The sequence below is a fragment of the Apodemus sylvaticus genome, chromosome 18 (assembly GCF_947179515.1).
Source record: "Apodemus sylvaticus chromosome 18, mApoSyl1.1, whole genome shotgun sequence".
Taxonomy (NCBI): Eukaryota; Metazoa; Chordata; class Mammalia; order Rodentia; family Muridae; genus Apodemus; species Apodemus sylvaticus.
The window spans coordinates 37,984,578-38,008,912 of record NC_067489.1 but is presented as its reverse complement, the minus strand read 5'-3'; the positions used below and the strand labels follow the sequence as shown (position 1 = coordinate 38,008,912).

Below are 24,335 nucleotides of genomic sequence, written 5' to 3'. Positions count from 1 at the left end.
TGGTTATTAACCTAGAAAACTGGAATACCCAAAACATAATCCACACATCAAATGAGGTACAAGAAGAAAGGAGGAGTGGCCCCTGGTTCTGGAAAGACTCAGTGAAACAGTATTCGGCAAAACCAGAACGGGGAAGTGGGAAGGGGTGGGTGGGAGGACAGGGGAAGAGAAGGGGACTTATGGGACTTTCGGGGAGTCGGGGGCTAGAAAAGGGGAAATCATTTGAAATGTAAATAAATTATATCGAATAAAAAAATAAAATACATCACTTAAAAATACATCACTTAAAAATAAAACAGAAAAAAAAATGTAGCATTACTTTTTCACTGTTGAATTTAGTCCCGCAGGAGTGGACGGTTGTTCAGGATCCTGGTTAACAAGGCAAGTTGGAAAGGAACAGCCATCACCTTGACTGTAATTAAAAGAGAGAAAACTGTTCAACCTTCCCAATGCTGTGACCCTTTAATACAATTCTCATATTGTGGTGACCTCCCCGATCATATAATAATGTTGTTGCCATTTCCTAACTGTAATTTCGTTACTGTTAGGAATCCTAATGTAAACATCTAATATGCAGGAGATCTGATAGGCGACCTTCAGGGAAAGGTCATTCCATCTGCAAGGGAGTCACAACCCACAGGTTGAGAAACACTGCTCTAGCCACTCCTGTGAAGAAAAACAACAGATTTAACTCTGTCTTTTGTTTGCTTACTTTTATTAATTTAAATTAAAAAAAACTTTCAGAACAAAGTACCTTGAAAATATTGGTAACAGCCAATACTTCTTCTCATCACCAAAAACTTGTCTCATGTTTTTACTGAAACCCAAGCTGAATCCGTTCTTATCTGTTCCATGTCTAAATACTGGATTTCTGAACGCCTCTAAAAGGAACAGAGAAGCCATACTGTGAATTCAGAATGTATATACTAGCAACCCCTAATGCTGACATAAGTATAGGAGGAGAGTGGGAACTCCAACAACTGGTGGGTAGTCTCTGGAGTTCTCATGTACATAGCCTTGAAACAGAGATTGTCTATTCTGGTTTAAAATATTAAGAAATGAGTAGGACTGCTTTAATTTTTCACTATTATAAGAATACAAGCACACAAATGAAAATTAGAAAATATAAATGAACAAATAAATTAAATTTTACACCATCCAGATTTTTTATTTTATTATTAGTGTGCATGCATGGGGAGGTCAAAAGACAGTTCTGTGGATAATGTGAATTGGATTCACATTATCAGCCTTTGTGGCAAGTTTCTTTTACCATTGACTTACCCTTCCAGCCCACTTTATAGGTCTTCTGACTATAAGTGGGTGGACAAACTAAATAAAATTAAAATATTTAAATCTATATTTTTAAACAAAATGTAAGTGTATTTTAAATATACTTGATAATCTCTTAAAGTAGAAAAAAACATTTTTAACTTCACTGAAATTTTTGTCTCACCATAATTTTGACACAAAAATGTACTTTAATAGTCAGCTTGTCCAAAAAAAAAAGTCCAATTCCAAAACAGACATATCTGGTTATGTCCACTCTGCATATCTATGGTCCAAAAAGACATTAGAATTGCCCACAGTCACATAACAAATGAAGATGTGGAAAGTCCATGAGGCCATCAATGTTCTTGTCACAACACCACATTCTCCTCTTGAGTGACCTTGCAAGGCAGATTCTAACATCTTAGCTTTAGGGAATGGATACATTTAGAAGCGTAAAGATTCTGCCCATCATTTTGGAAACAGAATCTAACATGCAAAGTCAGATACTAGGAAACACGCTGCTCTGAGATCTTAGGTCGCTGTTGATCCTGGATGTTCGTGTTTAACAAAACTTCTCTATTAGACAGGTCTTGCTTGTGTAGCCTTGCTACCTCTCAGTCAGGGGGGGTGCTTTGTTTCTGGTCATTTTCCATCACACTGATTCCATCACACTGATTCCATCACACTGTTGCAGTGGGCAGCATTTCCCACAATCCTCTCAACATCCTTTCACACCTATGAAGTCACTTATAATGCTACCCTCACCTCTAACTTTGGGAATTCCTCTTTTACTTTTATTTTTTTTTTTTTTTGTAGTTAAGCCTCGTCAAGTTAGTTATATTAAAAATAGCAATTATTGGCTTCATTTCTTTTCTATAACTTTCTTTTCGACTACCTCCGTCTTCACGGTCTCTGTCTCTGTCTCCTTTTACTGGCTCCTCAGAGTATATACACAGTTACCAGTTTAAAATATTTCTTCATTTTTAATATGGACATTTGGAGGTGTGCCTTTCCCTCTGAGGCCTTGTACTAGCTGTGTGTGTGTGTGTGTGTGTGTGTGTGTCAACTTGACACAAGTTAGAGTCATCAGAGGGAAAGAAGCCTCGGTTGAGAAAATGCCTCCATGAGATTCAGCTGTAAGGTATTTTCTCAATTAGTGATGGAGACTGGAGGGCCCCTTGTGGGTGGTGCCATCCCTGGGCTGGTAAACCTGTGTTCTCTAAGAAAGCTGAGCAAGCCAAGTTGATGACTTATAAGCATATGACAACTTTTTGTAAATGATTGCATATGTATTTAAAGTTTTGTTCTCTATAACAATTGGATACTCACCTAATGTAGATTTATTTTTGCTGACTAGCCAACAATGATAACCAAACAGAGAGGACAAGCTGACAGAAAACATAGCTGCAGCAAAGAATAAAAACATAATATGGAACTTGGCTTGAGTATCAGGCAGACCATTCTATAAAGAAAGGCAGAAAACAAAATGTTTTATCAACGGAATGAATACTCCCCTACAATTATTAATTAGTTAATATGATTGTTTTCTTTAAATAGTTTAGAAATAGAAAATGACACATAGCTTCATGCTAAATTTTAAGGGGAAAAGTAAATATTCATTTAATATTAAATTAAAGGCTTATTGGTTTATGAACATCTATCCAGAAAAGATTAAAGTGGAAATATTTATTTTGCTTTGCATAACTAAATCGGATTCTGGAAAAAACATGGCAGTGTAAACCATACCAGTGGGAAACAAGATAAAAGAAACAGAACATATTATTAGCATACTGCATATTAACCAATCTTTAAATAATTTTTATGATAATGTTAGAAAAATGAAGGTTAGTTGGCATAATTTAGTTCTTATTCTTGTTGATACTTCAGGTTATTATAAATAACAGCCTCAACTAAAGAATTCAGGAGACACCCCCCACAATAACACTTCAAGCTCTGGCAATAACATCACAGAAAAGATCAACATTAGTAACACCTGTCTTAAATACTTTAATACCCAGGGGCTGAAACCAACCAGCCCTGTAAAACCAAGAAAGATGAACTGGCTCTAGAATGAAGGGCTGGGGGCCTGACTGTCAGCAAAGCACCAGATAAGCCAGGGACCTCCCATTCTGACATGACCACAGCGTTTTACTTCCCTGTGGTACTTGCCACTGATACAGATAGTAAGACCTCAAATGGCAGCTTTTGATAGTAAACTCTCAACAACAGAGACTTTGGTGTTTTCTGCTCAGATGTGTTCAGGGTTTGAAAAGAAAACCGCCCATAGGAAATAGAGGGCGGCGAGATTGCAGCCAAGCATTAGGGATCAACCGGAAGCTGGAAGAATCCTCAAATGCTAGAAACACACCATGCCTTTCAGTTTCTTAGCAATGGGACTACCACAAAGTAGGCATTCAGAAACTCTTTAAATTTAGTTTAAAGCCCATATAAATTACCTAGCAATTCAGAAATTCTTGCCACAATGAAAGATAGTTTATCGAAAATAAAAGAAAATTCGGTGAGAAAGCAATCCTGGCCAGGAGTAGGGTGCTTTCTTTCCAACATGTCACACTCAGCAGGAAGGTTTCTGCATAGTTTCATACTCCATAATTTTGTTTTGCCTCATTTTAGAATGTATAGTACAAAAAAAAAAAAAACCCAACTGGATTACCAGGATATAATAGTTTAAAAGACAATTTAATACACTAGGAGAAAACACTTCAATTTTAAATACTTAGGATGTGCTTATCTAATCAAGTCTCATTATTTGCTGTAGTTAGGCTGCAAAAGATTGCCTTGAACCCTTGAGTGGACCCATGAGTACTGGATCCTGGGGAAACACAGGGTTGGTTTTCTCTTCTCACGGTGCCTTAGGCATCTACTGACCAATTCTCCACCTTGTTTGATGTGGGGTTTTGCCTGAATGACCCCTATTTAATATAGTGTGCTGACTTATTGATATGGAAATTCTGTACAACAGCACTGTAATTAATGTCTGGATAGAGCATGTATTTTCTCCATAAGATATATCAGTCTTAGAAATAATAGAAAACACTTCATCAGTATGTATAAAGATCATTTTATACTTGCAAAATTAACAAGGGTTAAAAAAAATCAAACAGCTAAACAAAAACCCAGCAACAAACCATGGAATTGAACAGACCATGGGAGAAGATCTTTGTTTAAAGGATGTTGAGATGCAGATGGCATAACAACACCTTGTTTACCTTACCTAGGAATATGCATTTGTACACGCAAATATGTACGTGTCTAGAAACTGTTGAAAAAGCTCAGAGTACATTGGTTGGGAGTCATAAGTAAATTTTGAGATGATGAATACACAAATACTGACTTTGAATACGGAGGCCTGACTGTGCACAGAGTAATCTTAGAAAGTCAGGGTCTGAAACGACTCACTACTAAATGGTCACACATAGAAAAGTGATGACTTACTGTCCAAAATCTGATAAAATACTGTAAATCTGTAGCAGCAATGAAAAGGCAGTACAGCAGAGAGTAAGCCAAGAAAAGGAGGAAGAATTTGTAATTTGAAAATCCAACACAATTGTTCACCCTGCCAACAAAAAAAAAAATAGTCTTAATCAGTGACATCTCCAGTCTAGGGATAAATCTGTTTAAGCATAGCATAGCCTCTTGATTTATGTTCATTTAAAACTCATTAGCATTTCATTCATAAGGAACAGTAACATTTTCTAACACAATGTAATAGGGACTTTTGCACTTAGATATTCAACATATGATGTTTTAAAAGATTTATTTATTATGTATACAGCATTCTGCCTGCATGTATACCTGCAGGCCAGAAGAAGACACCAGATCTCACGATAGATGATTGTGAGCCACCATGTGGTTGCTGGGAACTGAACTCAGGACCTCTAGAAGAGCAGGCAGTGCTCTTAACTGCTGAGCCATCTCTCCAGTCCTCGACATATGACTCTTAATATTTCTTTAATCAATCACAGTGAAAGCTACTATACCTCATATACAATGAGTTACATAAATAAACACACACCTGCCTTAAGGAAGAGAGTTTGTGACAGAGCCAATAGAGTCAAGCAGGCGTGGGGAATTCACTAGGTTCTATTTGTATTCTGGCAAAGTAAGTTAAAGTCTCTTAAGTTTCCCCAAATTTGGTTGAAGTCGCTTCTATGCACCTCATTGCTTGACATCATGGTGGCAAACAAATGATTGATCAATGTATACTACATCGAAGAATTAAAAAATGGAAGTGTGGCAGTCAGCTAGATAGAATGTAATGCCCATTTGATATTAGATAATTATGTCACTCTGGGGAATGTGATTCCAAAGATGAAAACTGAGACTCCCTAAGTTCCTATTCCAAAGTCATTATACGGTGGGTGGGGGGAGGGTGGGATCACAGCTATAAATATCAATAACCCAAAAGTGAGTAGATTTCATTGTGTAGCCCTTCTCTCTGCTTTCCATAAAATGAGGGCATTGCTCCATGATCTTCTACAAACGTTAACAGCCTCCATAGCTGAGCTGGCTCATACAGTTGATGGAGTCAGCTCATAGGTAGCTGGGATGACAAATCTACTGCATAGCGTCTGCCTACTGCTTCCTCTCCGTCTGTCCTTGTTTCTTCTCGAGTCCCTCTTCTCCTCCCCTTTCTCCTCCCCTCCCCCTCCTTCTGCCCTTCCCCACTCCCTCCTCCTCTCTCTGTTGACCTTGGCGATGAAACAAAACATTTTTTTTTCATTTCTTGTTTTTTTTATTTGTTTGTTTAAAAACAACCTATATTCACATAAATGTCGTTTATGCCTCAAAATGCATAAGGAACAGCCGAGTTTAGTGTGTTTGAACTTAAAGGTCTTGTCCATGGAGAAGCAATGCACAAATAAGCTAAATTGTAGATGTATATTTCTTGCTTAACGGTTATGTCTGCAGCTTTGGAGGGGCCCAGGTGGAATGCAGACAGATCTCTGAGATTGCTTTTTGTGGCACTAGAATGGAATGGTGGCAAGAAGGAATATTAGAAACAGCCCCCTACAGGCTTCCTCTAATGTGATCTCTCTCCAAAGAAGGCAGGGCAGTGCCTTGGGTTACTAGTGCTGCTGTCATGAAGTAGAGAGGACAGAGGTTGGATGAGGGGAGGGTGGCTATCAGTCAGGGCACTTGTGAACCGAGTTACACTGACTGCTGTCCATTGTGCCTCTTTCTGAAGGTATGTAAACAGAAGATTTTTTTTTGTTGTTGTTAAATGATGAAGAAGTTTTATAGAACACTTTTATAGAAGGAGAATGATTTTGATCAGGTTTTTTTTTATAACACCTGATTAAGCTTACTGGAGTTTGTGCTTAAGATCACTGGGATAATTGGCCACGCAAGAACCAAGAATCAAAACCAAGTGTTTCACCGTTTGATATATGTACATAGTCGATTCTGGAAGGCTTACTTTAAGAAGAAACAAAGAAGAGTATCTATCTTGATCAATAACGACATACTCTTTTCAGACAGCGCTTGGTTAGACACTGTAACTGCCTATTGTAGACTCAATTTGGCCCGAGGAGGATTCAGTTGTACACAGCATCCTCTCAGGAAGGGCAACAATGATGTTTGTGCAGAAACAACACATTTTGGGTTATACCATTTTAATTTGGTGTAAAGCTAGCTGTGGAATGTTTCACAGAAACTGCTTTCTGAATACAACTAAGAAGAGAGTAAAGTATGTTGGAAAGAAAGTAACTTTTCGGGTCTCCAAACAAAACTAGCTGGGTGACTTTGAGACCACTCCTCAACTCTGCTGAGCCTCAGGGCAAATAATATTACTCCTTTCTGTTATCAGTATATAAAGATAACTTTTTAAAAAATGTATTGTCTTTAATATACAGCAGACTTTCAATATATTGAAACTAAAATTATTTATTTCTATTTGAGGAGTTATTAGGTAATTATACCAAAGTATTATAAATACAATTAATTAAAATTTTATGCTAAAGGAAAAAAATCATTCCTCCAGTAGACAAATCCAACAAGATCAACACTACAGAAGCTCTTGTTTCATTAAAAAGATGCATGTGAGACCAATATCCTAAATCCTAATGGGTAATTTTAAGTGCACAAGCAGGTCTGCAAATCATTGAATATAAAACCAACAGGCACTGTTTATCTAATGTTTCAAATTCTCAGAGTTGATATGTACTCTAAAGTTCAAAACCACACACAAGACCTATATAAAATGGCAGCTGTATAACTTGGTAATGTTCTAGAAGCCCTTAAACAAATCACATTTGGATAACAGCTGTAAAACAATCTTCATATACTGGTGTGAAAACAGTTCCAGAATATAGTCAATGAACAAATGAGCCATATCCAGTCTATCAATTCTATAAATCATTTGTTTTTTTTTTGGGGGGGGGCTGTTGTTGTTGTTGTTAAGAGAAAGACCACACATATGTATGTATGCATATACAAACATATACCTGGATAATCTAGACCTAAACGGTCGCCATGACAATACCAAAAGCGGTTCTCTGTGATTAGGAAAAAGTAAAGACAGAACATGTATTTCCTGTTTTTACTTTTGAGCTCGAGAACCACATTATGCTTTATCTGTACTTGGGGATGGTGCGTACTCGGGGTGAACTTAGATCTCTTCGCTCACTATAGTGTACTCTACCACGGGATACATCCCTAGTTCCATCTTTAAAATTAAATTTCTATTTTTTTGTGCTCCATATTACACATAAGGCCGCATGCATACTGGCTGAGCACCCAGCTTATCCCATCTAAAAATTAAAAAAAAGAAAGTCAGATGCTGCATTGAATTGACACCTGCTGAATATAAGACAGCAGGTCTCCAGGAGTCACATACTAACGAGGCTGGTTGAGTCCCACACGGGTGCAGGAAGATGCTGTGGGAACAGAGATAGCAGTTTGAGAAACATCAGTGCAGGAAAGAGTTCAAAGAACTTCTTGAGATTAAAGAAGTTATGCTGTGGATGCTTATTGCTTATCTCCTCATGGCTGCTAGGTTTAACAAGGTCTGTCAAAGTTTGAAAGATTGTAACATTATCCTTAGGTTTCTTACTCTGCCATATTAACTGCTGGCTTAAAAAGACTGCTCTCATCATGTGTTTATTTCCTAGCTTTGTAAGCTTCTGCATCTGACATTGGATGGCAGGAGCTATGGTAGGGCACTGACCCGGGACAAATCTGATTGGCCCATTTCCCCATTCTTTACTATCCCAATCCCTCATTTAAGTGGAAAGACTGGCACCAGCTATCTGGCCTGATTATTTTAGATTGTGTTTAGATTGCATAGAAAACTAGACAGAATTCTCGAAGCGAGCTCTCCTCAAAGAAGACCCTGAGACAACAGCTTTGATATGTAGGTGAGCTTGTGGGTTTGTTTTTAGATAAAGATGGTAAGAAGAGCTGGAGATGTCGCTCAGGGCAGCCTGCTCCCTCAGCATGGTCTATGCCCTGGGTCACCACAGAAAAGGAGAGGGAAAAGTATCAATAGAGTGGGGCTGTTGGTCAGGCTCTGCCTGGCTGAAAGGATTGTCCTGAAGGTAGAGATGGCCTGACACTTCTGGACTGACCCTGGGAGAGGAGCAATCTTATTCAGGTAAAAGAAGCTTGTGATGGCAAAGTAAAGGAATGGAGACAGGTTTCTGAGACTAGGCGATGTCTGCTCCCTACAAGAAAACTGAAATGGGGGCAACGGAAGATAGGGTGGATGAAGATCAGGAAAACTTGTAATTGAGGATGGTGGGAGAATATGCTGAGAGGAGAGAATAGGGAACAGAAGAATAAACGCATGCGTACATTAGTACAAAATGGAGCCATTTATACAGATTGTTAAAAGAAGACCAGCATTCTGGTGGGTGTTGACTACCCTTAACATTTTCTCGTAAGAAACAAGAGCAGTATGATAGCAAGAGATCTCAAATGCATAAACCCTTCCCCTTCCCCTATTCTCTCCTGTTCCTAGGAAAATCACGGCCTATACGTCCTACAAACCACCTAGTGTGGACTTGTGGGCATTCGTATCTCTTCAGTGGGTCACCCCTGGAAGAAGTAAAAGTCGTGTGATAATTGTAATTAATGCTTGAGTTCAGCCGTGGCAACTTTAACATGATTAACATGTATGCAGAATGAAAAATGGTAATGAGGATAGGAGAGTCAACCTTCCCTAGCAGATCTTTCAGACAGTCTTCCAAAAAGTCACTTAATTTAATGACTTGGAAGTAGGCAAAATAAATAAATAAATAAATAAATAGATAGATAGATAGATAGATAAATAAATAAATAAATAAAATAAAATAAAATTTAAAAAAATTTAAAAAATCCAACAAAACAAATCAAACAAACAAATAAAAATCCAATAAAATGCAAGAATGAGTACTAAGTAGAAAATCTTGTTTAACCATATTTGTGTATTTGTCTGTTTACTCCTCTACCCACCAATGCAGTTTCCTTGAAAATTTAAAGTTTAAATTGTTAAAGTTTATTATAAACTTCTACTGTGGTATAGCGGCATGTGATTAATATGTGAGCTTTTATATTTCTGGAAGTATTTTAGTGCATCTGTGTTTATATATGTGCATAAAGAGAATACCCTTTGTGTGTGCAAAACATGTAAAGTTAATTTTAATGTTATTAACACCTAGTTTTAAAATTATTTAATGGAAATTCTCCCAAACGGAGGCTCTTTGAAGTTAATTAAGTACTTGAAACTAAGCCTCCTAGGACAAGTAAGGTAACTAATTAATAAAATGTGGCTCAGTTTATATTAAATTAGTAACGGATACAAACTTGTTTTAATTATTAATTATTAATTACAGGCTCATACTTACCATGGGCAATGATGATCCATCTTCAAAATACATCTAAAAAACCAAAAAAATAAAACATGATGCCTTAAAAAGTATTTCCAATAAGTGTGGTATGCAAAATACTACAGAATTACTTATTTAAAAATAGAATACAGTAAGAAGAGACATTCTCATCTAAAAGAGACATTATACCTTACTCTAGTCATAACAGAGAACAATAAACTTCAAAATGTATACTCCTTAAGACACGAACCAGTTTTGTTTAAAAGACTATTATATTAATACAAGAATGCTTTGCATTAAAGTGCAAAACCTCAGCAAATTTACACAAAGCCTATGTAAAAGTTGCTCTTAACTATCAATCTTTAGGACAAGTTTTACTGTTTCTGTCACATATTAAATATACAATAGTATCTAAGTACGTGAATCCCATCAGTGTGTCCCTTTAAAGGTAGAAAACAGAGATGGAGCATTCGCTAAGTTGACCTCGCTAGATGAGAATTAATAAAAGTGTGCATTTTTATGTCACCACGATCCTGGGGAAGCAACATTAATTACGTCTACACTGCTGCTAATACAAAGAATAATTCCACTCTAATCAGAGGCCTAAAAGGCTTGAATGTAGACTGTGGTGGTAATCTGAAAAGCAGTAGCTCGGTCTTGAAATAACACGCCCACAATCGTGTAGCTGCTTGAGAAGCAAAGGTTTTCTTACTTATCACAGACGGAGCAGTGATGGCAGCGGTCTGGTTTTATAAGTTGGCATCTGTCACAATATCGGATTGCTAGGAACAAAGAGTTCGCTTAGTCTTAAACTTAACAAGTCACTGAAAACACAACGAAATGGCTTTTCATCATCATTTCAAATTTAAACTCTAAAAAGCAGACTGAATTCAAGTTTGATTCAAAGGGGGAAAAAAGTTATACTCAATCCATTTTAAACACAGAGCATGAGCTTGCCTAGAGTCAGACTTCTCGGGAGAGATTTTTGCAAGAGCAGGAGACCTGGGGAAATTTGTCTAAGGAGTTCTCCATCCTCAGTAGCTACAGCTCAAGGGGAAGATGTGTTCATTTCTACTGGTCAACAGAAAGGCTCCCTCACCTAAATCCATTTATTCCTGTGACTAACTGGGTGAGGCTACACCACAGAGACATTCTCTAGGATGTGTAAATACACGCTATTGGTTGCAAAAAAAATTGGAAATGACTTCACATCTCTGTTAATTATGATTCAAAAGTATAAGCAGGTCCTGGAAGAGGCATTTCCAATTACGGATTTGAGTTCTTGCAGGTAACAGGCATCTCTTCTTCAGTAGCACAGGGAGCACAGTCTACCTGGATGACTGATTCTGAGATAGTGTTTCTCTACACACACCTCACAGGGTGCACCAGATTACAGTGGAAATTGTGATAGAGGTAGGCTCAGGATGGTTCTAATTTGAGTTACAAGCAAATGCAATGTCCATAGTATTAATGAGGCATTTTATGTTTTTAAACTAAATCTTTCAAGACACTGTCTATCTTATATTTAAGAATTCTCACCTTAGGCTGGCCATAGTTTAAGTACCCAACAGAAAAATGGGAGTGGCCCCTGGTTCTGGAAAGACTCAGTGAAGCAGTATTCGGCAAAACCAGAACGGGGAAGTGGGAAGGGGTGGGTGGGAGGACAGGGGAAGAGAAGGGGGCTTACGGGACTTTCGGGGAGTGGGGGGCTAGAAAAGGGGAAATCATTTGAAATGTAAATAAAAAATTATATCGAATAAAAAATTAAAAAAAAAGAAAAAAAGAAAAATGGGCTAATGAGTAATAAGATGCACATGGAAAAGTCTTGGCAGTAATTATCTGTAGTTCATGTATGCTTTTTTTTTTAAAGATAATGACTTAGATGTTAAATTACCTTAAAATATACACTAAGCTGCTTAAGTTATTTGTATAATATTTTCCATTTTAAAGGTAGACAGCAATATCTAAAATTATGTTTTATGTGATCACACAATTACTGCTTTAATCTTATTAAAATATTTTCAAAACTCTTGGTTTTACATCACCTATAGCTATTGCTTCCTTAAATACAAATAGGAAGGTTTATAATTAAAAGCAAATCTTTTACTGCAGATGCAGACTTCAGCAGCCCTTCATGACATCCCCCAAGTCACGACCAAGTGGGAGGGACAGAATTAGAGTCAGTTCTGAGATCTCCGTGCACAGTGTGATTCATGCTTCCATTCTGTTTTATGGAACTGTGCAGGAAAGACGTAATAGCAACCTAAGCAATAGCAACAGTGTTTTTCAAATGAGCGTTTGGCAGTTTGTGAATGGGACAATGCTTTCTAAGTGTCATTACGCCTCACTTGGCGCTGTTCCGATGCCCTCATGATCACGGCTTACCGCCGGACATGGTCCTGGTATAGATGGGAAGGTCTTTGGCTGCTCGCCTCAGAACTTCCTGATGGGTTTCTCCTCTTGGCTCTCTCTCCAGCAATTCTTTCTCTGCATAAGAGAGATGGAACTGAGGAATAAATTTAAATTTTAATCAGTATTTTCAAAGGAATGACAACACATTTGTCTGCTCTATTATACCCAAAGGTACTTATGAAATATAAAATATTAATGGTATATAGTATACTCAGGAAGGTTGATAGAGAGTTTCAAATCTGGACATGTCTCTTAGCCTCTTTATGAGTCTTGAAAAAAATGTGATGGTGATGATGATGGTGATGATGATGATGATGATAATATAAACATAGGCATACTAATTATTATACCTATTTCCCAAGCATTTTTAATGTGAAAGGAAATGGAATGTAGAAAATTGTTTATAAAATGAATAATACTCTCAAAATATGAATTACATAATAGATAAGTTAGCCCAGTTAAAAAATACATGCCTCAACAGATGAATTTTTCATTTAGATGCCATTAGAAACAGAAGAAGATAACAAATCATTCGGATATATTTTTGCTAAGACCATTTGAACTTAGGCACAGTTGTTACTAAGGATCTCCTCTGGCACTCAAATAACTAAGTATTCATTTTTCTGCTTATATTGACACTTTGGTTTAACTAATTAACCATACTTATTTGAGAAAAACAAAAAAAAATTGTTTTGGCTTCTGCTAAATAGCCACATACACGTATAAAAGTCCCAAAGTTGGTACTGCATGAATCCCTATAAACAGGTCTAGAAGGTATGTACAAGATCAACCATAGTGATGTTCTTAGGAATGGGAAAAATATGAACTGCAGTTCAATGTCTATAAAAGGGTAGTGGGTAAATTAATTAGGATAGGATCCATCTACACATGCTACGGGTGCTTAACCATGAGCTACAGTGATCCAACTATGAAGGACCATATCTCCGTATCTTGCTGAAAACAGCAATAACAAATTACATTATAGAACACATTCTCTATAAAACTTCAAAATCAGGAAGCTAAGCAGCCTCCATGTTATCAATAAGGGCACACTCAATACGTGATAAAATTATAAAGAACAGGAAATACTCCAAGCAAAATGCAGAGGAATTGTTTCCTCTTGGAGAGTAGACGGAAATACAAGCGTGAAGAAAAGATAAGAACGTTCTATTTATTTGCTAAATGTTTGCTTTGGCACTTTTATTTGATTATTCTTTAAATTGTACATTATATATGCTTTCTAGGGTAGTGCTGGGAATTAAATCTATGCCATCAGATATATAAAGGGATGCTCTCTATCACTGAGCTATTATTTCCTGCCTTTAAACACACATTTTATATTAAATACCTCACAGGGAGGAGTAACTAACAAAACTCTCACAGACTAGATAGATAATTTTTAAAAGAAAGACTTAAACCAACCTGGAGTTGGGTGTGACACTGCGTGCCTGTGATCTGAACACTCAAGAGACTGAGGCAGGAGAATTGTGAGTTCAAGACTAGCCTTGGCTGCCCAGGGACTTCCTACAACTAACAGAAAAAAATTAAGACGACATCCATAGCCATTCACACAATGACAAGTCAATAAAAATCGGTCATGACATCGAACATTAATTTTTCCCCTCCATGAAATAAACTTAAAAATATCTTCAGCTTTAAGGTGTAAATAACTTGTATATTAGCATAACAATGTTGTGTCCACAACGTTTTGCTAGACCCAACGATAACACGGCAGGCCCACTGCACAGCTGCTTCCTATTTGAACTCAGGTCCTCTAATCTATAGCAAGCATTCTCACCACCAGGACAGCTCCCTAGCCCTTCCCACTGCTGTTCCTGGAATTAATCTAAAACCAGACATTATGAACAGCCAGTAAACTGGCTTATTAAAAGACTTCTTAGAACTGTCATGTACACTGAAATGATCAACATTTTATGACTTTTCACCAAGTTCCTGGGTCTTTTTCACCTTAGGAGCAACTTCTGGGGAGCTCTGGACATGGACAACCCTAGTGTACTTAATACTTAGATTAATAAATTAGCCAGAACACCCAGGTCAGCTCCAAGAAGTCAAATAAAGGCTGGTGAAATTTTTACTTACATAATGCAGAGATCAAAAATAGATTTATACCTTTGAATAAGATAGACCTATAAGTTTCTCCCTTCCACTGTTCCCTCCTCCAGAACACTATGCTATGCACAGTCTGTCAGTCCGCAGGTTAGAAAATGTGAGCCCAAGCTCTGAAGGTCTGAGCATCTTGGAAAGTAGAGCCAGTACCTCCCAATATAGTCTATGTTCTCCAGACGTCGCAGTTCTTCCTACAACCTGGTTTTGCTTTTGTTACACTAATTTTATTTTATTCTTTTAAAGTTACATCAGATTTACTAAAAAAAATTTTGAGAAAAGAATGTAAATTTATAAAATTTCTATACGGCCCACCTCTAAGTTCCCTGTATTAATTCTTACCGTAAGTAGCATGATGATACACTTAGCATTTTAATGAAGTAATATGGGTGCATTATTACCTAATGTACAACACATAAAAAGTTCAGCACAGATATTTAGATATTTATACAGGTACTCTAGTATTTATACTCTCTCTATCTACATAATACCGTGCTATGAAAATATCAAAGCGTTTTCAGTTACCATATGCCTTTAGGCTCATTTTAACCTCAGCAATTTCTCAGATTTTCCTCGATTGCTTGTTTCCCTTTTCATGTTTCTTCTGATCACCACAGTATTTCTGAGTACTACTGGTCCTGTGTAGAGGACCACTCAATTGCAACTTTTCTGATGTTTATGAATCTTTAGGAGAAAACCTGACATTGCCAGCAGGTCATAGTAACAAGCCGCTAGATGCTGGCCTTGATCTTACAGTTAAGGAGAGTGAACATGTTTTAAGATTTATTGTATGCATCTAATGTTTCTCCTGCGTGTATGTATACATAGCATGTGCGTGTCTGGTCCTCTCAGAGGTCAGGGAATGGTCCTAGAGCTGGAGTTATCAATGGCTGTAAGCTGTCATATGGGTGCTGGAAACCAAACCCAGGTCCTCTTGAAGAGCAAGTCTTCCTAACCACTGGGCCACCTCACCAGCACAAGGGAGCTTTTAGTCAGGGGTTCCTCAGTATGCCATCTTTTCTGTCCTGTACTCTTTGGAGAAAATTTGTTCATCTATAAAGAGTGGGAAATTTATGCCTCCACTCCTAAAAGATGAATTATTTACAGAAATTATTTAGAAGCCATCAGGAGGACAAATGTTTCTGTTTTATTACTTATTTATCATCTTTTCAATTATTGATTTAATTAAGGAATCTCATAGATGTTTATTGCATACTTAGATGCTTTTGCTGCTCAAATTGTCTGATTTTTCCACTTGGATTTCTACCATTGGTCCTGTATTTTTCTGACACATTCTCTTATATCTATTTTTCCTGAGGACTTACTATTTTCTGGCACTAAAAGTGCCCTTGGCTCACCCTCATTAATCCTACATAATCCTAAAAGTAATCATTTCTCTGAAATGCCCGTCACCTTCTTACTGGTAAATGCAATAGGAACCAAGATCTGAGCTCATCTACAGTTCCCAGTTTAAAGCAGGTTTCAATTTTAACCATATACACAAAAATAAAATCATGGTTCATGGTTTATAATTTAAAAGGAACCAGAAAACTCACATAAGCATATATATATATATACCCTCACTAGAATCTAAAATGTATAAGTTAAAACATAGAACATTTTGTCTACTAAGTTGCTAACAGAGTTTTCATAATAGCAAGCAATGCCAAGAGTCTAATATAGCTGGTAGTACTGAAAATTACTGCAATTTTTTGGGTAACAGTTTCTAAAGCAGCTGAGAATTTCCTTGATCTAGTAATTCTACATCCAAGAATTTTTAGTAAGGAACTAATTTAAGAAGTGGGTAAAGTTCTACATACAAGCATGTTAATGTCAGCACTATATATAACTAGGTTATGGTTAGCCTAAGCATTTTTAATTGGGGCATGACAACATCAGTTATTACATATTTCAATGAGAATATAATGCTTCTATGAAATGTAGCAATACAGGCTGGAGGGATGGCTAAGTAGTTAAATACTCACTGTTCTTGCTGAAGACCCAAGTTCAGCTCTTAGCATTTATGCCAAAGTGGCTTGAAAGCACCTGTAACTCCAGTTCCTGGGATCTGACACCCTCGTCTGGCCCCTGTAGATGCCTGCACACACATGAACACTCATACACACGTGTATCAAACAGTATCTACCTCACACAGTTGTCTGAATACACACACACACACACACACACAGTTTTATTTAAAATAATCACCTAGCGAAGTCTGATCAAGTAATACATTCCTTGTGATTAGTTTCTATGTGTGCACTAGGAGGTTTACCATTTTATCTGGCGTGGTTACAGAAATCCTGAACATGACACAGCAAGTAGATAAGTAAGAGATGATTACGTGGCTCAGAGCGGAAGCATGAGTTCACACTGAAGTCCTAGGCTGAAGTTAAGCTGCTAATTGGATACGGGACGAGGGAGGAAGGTTGTCAAGGGTGACCCTGATGGGTTTGGCCTGAAGAGTAGAGGATGTGACCGCCATTACTGAGATGGGGCCACTTTAAGAAAATGATCAGAAAACCAAGTAGGCAATCCGAAGGTTTTCAGATACATTGGATTTGAATTTTTTGTCAGATGTCAGAGTTTAGTTATTGATAAGTCTGGAGTTCAGGACAGAGGTCTGGGATAATGTATTCATTTAAGAGTCATGCCAATGGGTTACCATATAAAGTTATAAAATTAAATGGGATCCCCAATTCAGATATATAAAAAAGATATCTAGAAAATGAACTCTGGTATAATTCAATGCTTAAGAATGTCGGGAGATAATTGCTGCTGGTAGGGATGCAAAGTACAAAGAGAAAGAATATTTGAGAAAGAAAAAATACCAGGGCAGCACATTCAGGAAGCTACATGACTTAAGAGTTACCAGAACATAAAGCAGGAAGTCAGACTCAGACAAGGATCATTGCTGCCAGGCAAGGGAGACAGACTTTTCCCTGTGGGAGGATGTGGAGTCAGAGAACAGAGAATAGACACACCATGGATGAAAATGCTAAATTTCCCTTTAGATGAAATGCTCTACTTCAAGGTGGAGGATGGACTTCTGCAGGGTGTTGGGAAGGGGTTGTGAGTAAGACTTAAATATCACAGTATGTATACTACATACTGTATGTAATACTACATACTGTATGTAATACTACATCTGTGATGATGTAGTATGTCAGACAATGGTAAGAGGGGAGGACGTGTGTGTGTGTGTGTGTGTGTGTGTGAGAGAGAGAGAGAGAGAGGGGGGGGGAGAAAGAGACATGGGGAGACAGAAAGATAGAGATAAAGAATCAGAGGGACATAGTGGGGAGGGAACAGAGACAGAGACAGAGACAGTAACACAGGCAATCATACACCAGGATCCTGGCCTGCACAACTGGTGGGTGGCAGAGATATTTGCTAATGTAAGAAGTAGGCAGGCTCTGGTTTAGGGAAGGACAAAATGGTGATGTCTGTTTTACAGTTTGTATCTGAAGTGTCAGGGTGCTAACCGAGGTGGGACGTCTATCAGAGAGACACATATATTAGGCTCTCCTAAGTGATCAGATCTGGGAATAGAGGTGAAAGTTATTAACGTCAAGGTGGTTGGTAACCCACCCGAGTGGATGAGGCCACTCCCCCAATTGACTGAAGTTAGCATTTTCTTTCAAACCTACACAAAGGCCAAGAGACCTTGAGAGAGATTAGGAGGAAGAAATGAATGCTGTATGAAGAGGGAAAATAAAACACACAGAAAAAGGGAAAGGGGTGGAGAGTCAGAGAAAAAGCTGGTCTGTGAAACACTATAGTCTACACACACCGTTATTTCTGTGCAAATACATGTGGATTGGGTTTTAACACCTTTTTTCCAGGCCAAAAGCATAGTTTTTGGTCTGTATGGTCACAGATTCATTTCAAAGTGATTGCTTTAGGGAACAATCTACCATGATGTCTCTTCTTTTTAACTTAAACTACTAAAAAATATGCTGTGATATGCACAGCAAGGTTTTTTTTTTTAATTCAACAAACATGTATTAGAGCAAATGCCAAGAATACAAAAGTATATAGGATACTGTCTCTTGCTCTAAAATCATTTGACCAAGTGAGAGACCCAGAGATGAAAAGAACAATATATTTAAAAATGTGAATCTAATATAGCCATATACTGATACGTAAAGCCTTCTGTGGCAGCGATCGCTAGCTGCCCCAACACCTACTCCTGCCTTTAGTGGCCGGCATGACCACTGAGAATAACAACTACATTCCCAGGCTTCCATGAAAGATGTGGTCACATAATGAAGTCATCTAAATGCAAGCGGAAATGGAATCAGTAACTTGAAGCAAATGCCACCGAAGGGAAAGGCCTCCTCTTTCCTGCTGCCTATGCACTGCTGGCGGTAATAGATTCATGATGTCTGGAATGAGGGCTGTAGCTTCAGCCAAGAAGTGGCTCACAGAATCAAAATGCCATGTGACACAACAATAGAATAGTCTGGGTATCTAAAAGCTCTAGACTTGCTGTGGATAACTTGAACCCCAAGATAATGAATTAAGTTACTTTTCAATGTTTCTGGTGATTGACAGACAACTAATATGTGTTTACTATAATAATTAGTATATAATTGCACCAAATTGTCTGTCTATGTATCTATCTATTATATATGTATGTATTATCTATGTACAATATAGGTATCTATGTATTTATGTATTCATGTATCTATATGTCTATGTTTCTATGTATGTATATATGTATCTATGTATCTATCTATTATATATGTATGTATTTATGTATTATCTATGTATCTATCTAGGTATCTATGTATCTATGTACCTATGTGTTTATCTATGTATCTATGTGGCTATGCATGTATGCATGTATGTATGTATCTATTTTTATGTATGTATATATGTATGTATGCTTGTATGTATGTATGTATGTATGTATCTATCTATCTATCTATCTATCTATCTATCTATCACCTATCTCTTATAGATCCAACTGGATGCTTGACAGTAAATTAGAAAGAAAAGCATAAAAGATTTAATAGGCCAGGCAGTGGTGGCGTATGTCTTTAATCCCAGCACTTGGGAGGCAGAGGCAGGTGGATTTCTGAGTTTGAGGCCAGCCTGGTCTCCAGAGTGAGTTCCAGGACAGCCAGGGCTACACAGAGAAATCCTGTCTTGAAAAACCAAAAAAAGAATAAAAGAAAAAAGAAAAAGAAAAAAAGAGAAAAGACTTAATAGAATAATATAGGATAATTGTATCAGATTCTCACCTGAAGAACTTCGGATGGCGGAGAAACATCTTAAAAAATGCTCAACTTCACTAGTCATCAGGGAAATGCAAATCAAAACAACCCTGAGATTTCACCTTACACCAGTAAGAATGGCTAAGATTAAAAACTCAGGAGACAGCAGGTGTTGGCGAGGATGTGGAGAAAGAGGAACACTCCTCCACTGCAGGTGAGGTTGCAAATTAGTACAACCACTCTGGAAATCAGTCTGGCAGTCCCTCAGAAAACTGGGCATGTCACTTCCAAAAGATCCTGCTATACCACTCCTGGGCATATACCTAGAGGATTCCCCAGCATGTAATACAGATATATGCTCCACTATGTTCATAGCAGCCCTATTTATAATAGCCAGAAGCTGGAAAGAACACAGGTATCCCTCAACAGAAGAATGGATGCAAAAAATGTGGTATATCTACACAATGGAGTACTATTCAGCCATTAGAATCAATGAATTCATGAAATTCTTAGGCAAATGGATGGAGCTGGAGAAGATCATACTAAATGAGGTAACCCAGTCTCAAAAGATCAATCATGGTATGCACTCACTAATAAGTGGATATTAGCTTGGAAAACTGGAATATGCAAAACATAATCCACACTTCAAATGAGGTACAAGAAGAATGGAGGAGTGGCCCCTAGTTCTGGAAAGACCCAATGTAGCAGTATAAGACAAAACCAGAACAGGGAAGTGGGAAGGGGTGGGTATAAGAACAGAGGGAGGGAAGGGGGCTTAAGTGACTTTCGGGGAGTGGGGAACCAGAAAAGGGGAAATCATTTGAAATGTAAATAAAAAATATATCGAATAAAATTTCAAAAAAAATACTTTATCAGTTGAAGAGACAAAAAGAAAAAAGAAAAGAAGGACCAAGTGAAAATTCCAGTGTTTCTTAACATACGCAGATTTTTTTAAAGCCCAAACATTACTGTATTCCATACATTTGACACACTAATGAAAAGAAGGAAATTCATTTTCAGAAATTAATATTAGAGACTGCTATCTTTAGGATAACTTTTCTATTATCTTAACTTACCTCTTTTGAAGGATTCATGGGCAATGTAAAAATGGTTTTCCAGTATGACCAGACAAACATTGCGAAAAGTAGATGATAGGCCATGAGGCACACAACTAAAATGAGAGAAACACAATCATCACTGTAGTATGCAAAATTTTACTCAAATCATGGCATTCACAAAATATTCAGATTTACAGTGACGATAAACCATAAAATATCATTTATATTATATTCAAATAAACACAACTCTGATTTAAAACCTAAAATTAGGAAGATTTGATTTTTTTAATATCTCTGAAATTATCATTACATCTCTATCCATAAATAGAACCCCCTCATCTGTACTTAGGCCCATCTCTAATTGGTTAGTTAGAGCTTTACTATGTCGTTAAAATAGGGCTGTTATAGAAGAGGAAACACAATGCTAACCAAATTTAATTAACCAGACTTTCAGGCTTCATGAACTTTGCTTAAGAGAGGCAGAGAAAGCAGAGCAGTTCCCATCTGAGAAGCTGTTTGCCTGTTTGCTTAGCTCTAGTTGACACTGGAGGCTCTCCTTGTTATAATGACAACATGAAAACAGGGACCATCTGGATGAAGTGATTTCTGTCCACGGGGTTCTGTTGCCTAATTTATCACACAGGGCAACTGTGAAGGCAAGCATCCTGAGTCCTTCCTTAAAGAATACGAACACACTTTGTATGTTCTTTTAAAGGCTCGAAGTACTATATCAATTTAAAACGATAATTTCATACTAATGATAACAATTCTGTCTGAATGATATATTAATATAGTTCTTAAACACTTGCAGAAAATGTGCCAATTCAGAACATAGGCATGTCTGAGGACAAGGGATGCAGAACAGTAGTAGAGTCCTTTTCTAGAATGTGCCAGGACCCTACTCCTAACAAAAAACAAAATCAGTACGCAGATATGACAAGTTTGATATTTTAAAATTTCATTAGCAATTGCTAATTGTTCTAAAGAACCACAGTATTTGTACCCATGGAATCATTTACAATTTGGATTATCAAATATGGAACTTAAATCAGCATAACATGACTACAGGCAAAATTTCATAAACTCTGCAGATAGATAACTAGTTACAAGGTAGTAACTGAAGCTAGGACAGGAGATTGTATCTTTGAACTACAAGGATCTTAGAAACAATTATGGCCATTTCAGGGTTCTTTGCCAAATGTGTGAGAGATCTTAGTTTGGGACCAAAGAAAAATGAGATGTCATTAACTCTATCATAACACCATATTTCCAAGAAATCATTTCTTAATCGCAACCAAATACATGTTTTATTGAACTGTTCTTAAGACATTATATCTGCAAACATAACAATATTTTACCTTGTTCACCAATGTTTTCCATGGACACTAGAAATAGAAAAAAAAAGAGATAGGTCATAGGTTATATGAAGTTTGCATAAGCAGAGAGCCCTGAAGACAAAGGACATTAAAATGGATTAATAACTTGGTTTTTCTTCAAACCAACATTCTTTCAGCTTTATGGAAAGGGGAGATGAGCACTGTGGACTGAGGGTCAAGGGGTAGGCAGGCAGCTTCAGTCAAAAGTCTGTCAGTGGTGCACCTCACCCAACAAGGCAGTGTTGCTCAAGCATGAGCCTTGCGGGCCTCTGTAGATGACCGGTCTACAGGCCTTCAGCTATAGAGATCAGATTAAAGATGGCGTTCTCCAGGCCCATTACAGTTCCTGAGATATTTATTGGTCTTTATGAATGAGCAACCGTCCACTCAATTTTCTACAAAGAACCAAACATCTGTGCTTACAAAACATATAATTCGCGTCCTAAAAGTCCATAGCTCTAATTGCTCTGCAAGCAATATTGAGAGGCCTAGACAGGCATGAGGGACCACTATCTCTCACGGGCTTCCTCTGGAGAAAGCAGCTGGGTGAGGACAAGCCACAGACAATCTGAAACAGGCTGGAACAAGAAACTGTATTCAGTAATCTGTATAACTTCTTTACTTCTTGATCTGACTATTTGTTTGGCTATGTGCATGATTTGTTTGCTACTATCACGTGGTCATACAGTGCTGATAATGGTGTCCTTTGGAGTTTGGGCCTTTCTCAGCCATACCAAGGGAAGATCACATTATGTATATTTTCCCCCCTACTCAGTTTTTCTTACACTGGAATGAAACATCACTGCCTTTAAACAGGTTGCAATCTTGGGGTCATGGGACATATTTTTAGCAATATCTGATTAAACCCACTTTCCCTAAACATTTCTAGAGCTAACTTTTAGAGAACAGCCTCTCACATTACTGAATAGCTCAAATAAGGAAAACATTCATGTCTATAGCATGTTGAAATTCGTTCCTACTTGGCTTTGAACTGTGGTATCTAGATTTCCATTTTGTAACGGTAAATAGAAACCTAAACAAAAGACCTCAGATAGTTAACATTATTGAATCCCTTTAAATGTTTCTCTCAGGTCAAATGTATCCTTTCCATAACGACCACTTTCTTCAGAGACCCAGTGAGGAAATGAACTCTACCTAGCCTTAATTTATCAGCAAGCTTGTAGGACAAAGCCATTTGTAAGCCAAGCATCAATGGTGCCTGTCTGGCTCATGTTGGACTTGAAAAATGAGTTCAGTTAGTAAATGGTCTTGCCTTGAAAGCATGGGTACTTGAATTCAATCCACAGTACTCACATTAAACAAAAAAGTCAGGTATGGACTTGTAAATTCAGTGTTGGGAGGCAGACACAGGTTTGAAAGATTAAGGTAGATAGCTCTCAAAAATAATGTCAGAAGTTATCCTTTGGCCTCTGCATATACAGGCACACATGTGCACATGCACCTACACACATGTAAGTGAATACCTATCCACACATACACAAAAAGTGTATGCATAAACACACACACACACAGAACCTGCCATGTAAGTTTGTGTTTACAAATGAGAGACTAATCGGAGTTCCCTTTCTAGGACTCCCTGAAGGAGCGTATCTAACAGCATAGGGAAGATTACTCAGCACCAGTTTGTTTTCTGAAGTGTCTGAAGAGACCACCACACTATCCTATGAATTTTTCTTATAGGCCCAGACTCCTCTGCGCTCCCAATGCTCCAAACTGATCATAACTCTCTTCTATCTTCCAGTGGAGCTAATAAAAAAAATGCAAAAGCAATTTGGATACATTCGAGCATATCTCTGAGTGACCCTAACAACAATTCCAGAGGCGCTGGGCTGTAAAGAGAATGTACTGGCTAACCTATGACCACAGTGGTCAGAGCTAAAAAAGGCTAAACAAAGAGACATTCAGAAAAATAAGAAAGAGCTGAGAATCGTTCTGTCCTGGAACAACACTCATTACATGGATAATCCAGTATTATTAATTACATTATTAACGTCACAGACAGAATTTCAGTCATATATGTTTTAAAAG

At 37.6% G+C, this 24,335-nt stretch overlaps 1 protein-coding gene across 2 annotated transcripts in view; it reads right to left on the bottom strand.

Annotated features, from left to right (window-relative positions):
- Nucleotides 1-24,335, bottom strand: part of Zdhhc2 (zinc finger DHHC-type palmitoyltransferase 2) — a 62,428-nt gene that overhangs the window by 14,397 nt on the left and 23,696 nt on the right. For both annotated transcript variants that reach the window (XM_052162351.1, XM_052162353.1), the window contains exons 2-10: nt 22,269-22,295; nt 20,929-21,023; nt 12,480-12,600; nt 10,807-10,876; nt 10,113-10,145; nt 4,723-4,843; nt 2,599-2,731; nt 755-881; nt 320-412 (exon numbers count right to left, since the gene is read on the bottom strand). In XM_052162351.1, the coding sequence (XP_052018311.1) occupies nt 320-412; nt 755-881; nt 2,599-2,731; nt 4,723-4,843; nt 10,113-10,145; nt 10,807-10,876; nt 12,480-12,600; nt 20,929-21,023; nt 22,269-22,295 (820 nt within the window). The remainder of the gene's footprint in view (nt 1-319; nt 413-754; nt 882-2,598; nt 2,732-4,722; nt 4,844-10,112; nt 10,146-10,806; nt 10,877-12,479; nt 12,601-20,928; nt 21,024-22,268; nt 22,296-24,335) is intronic.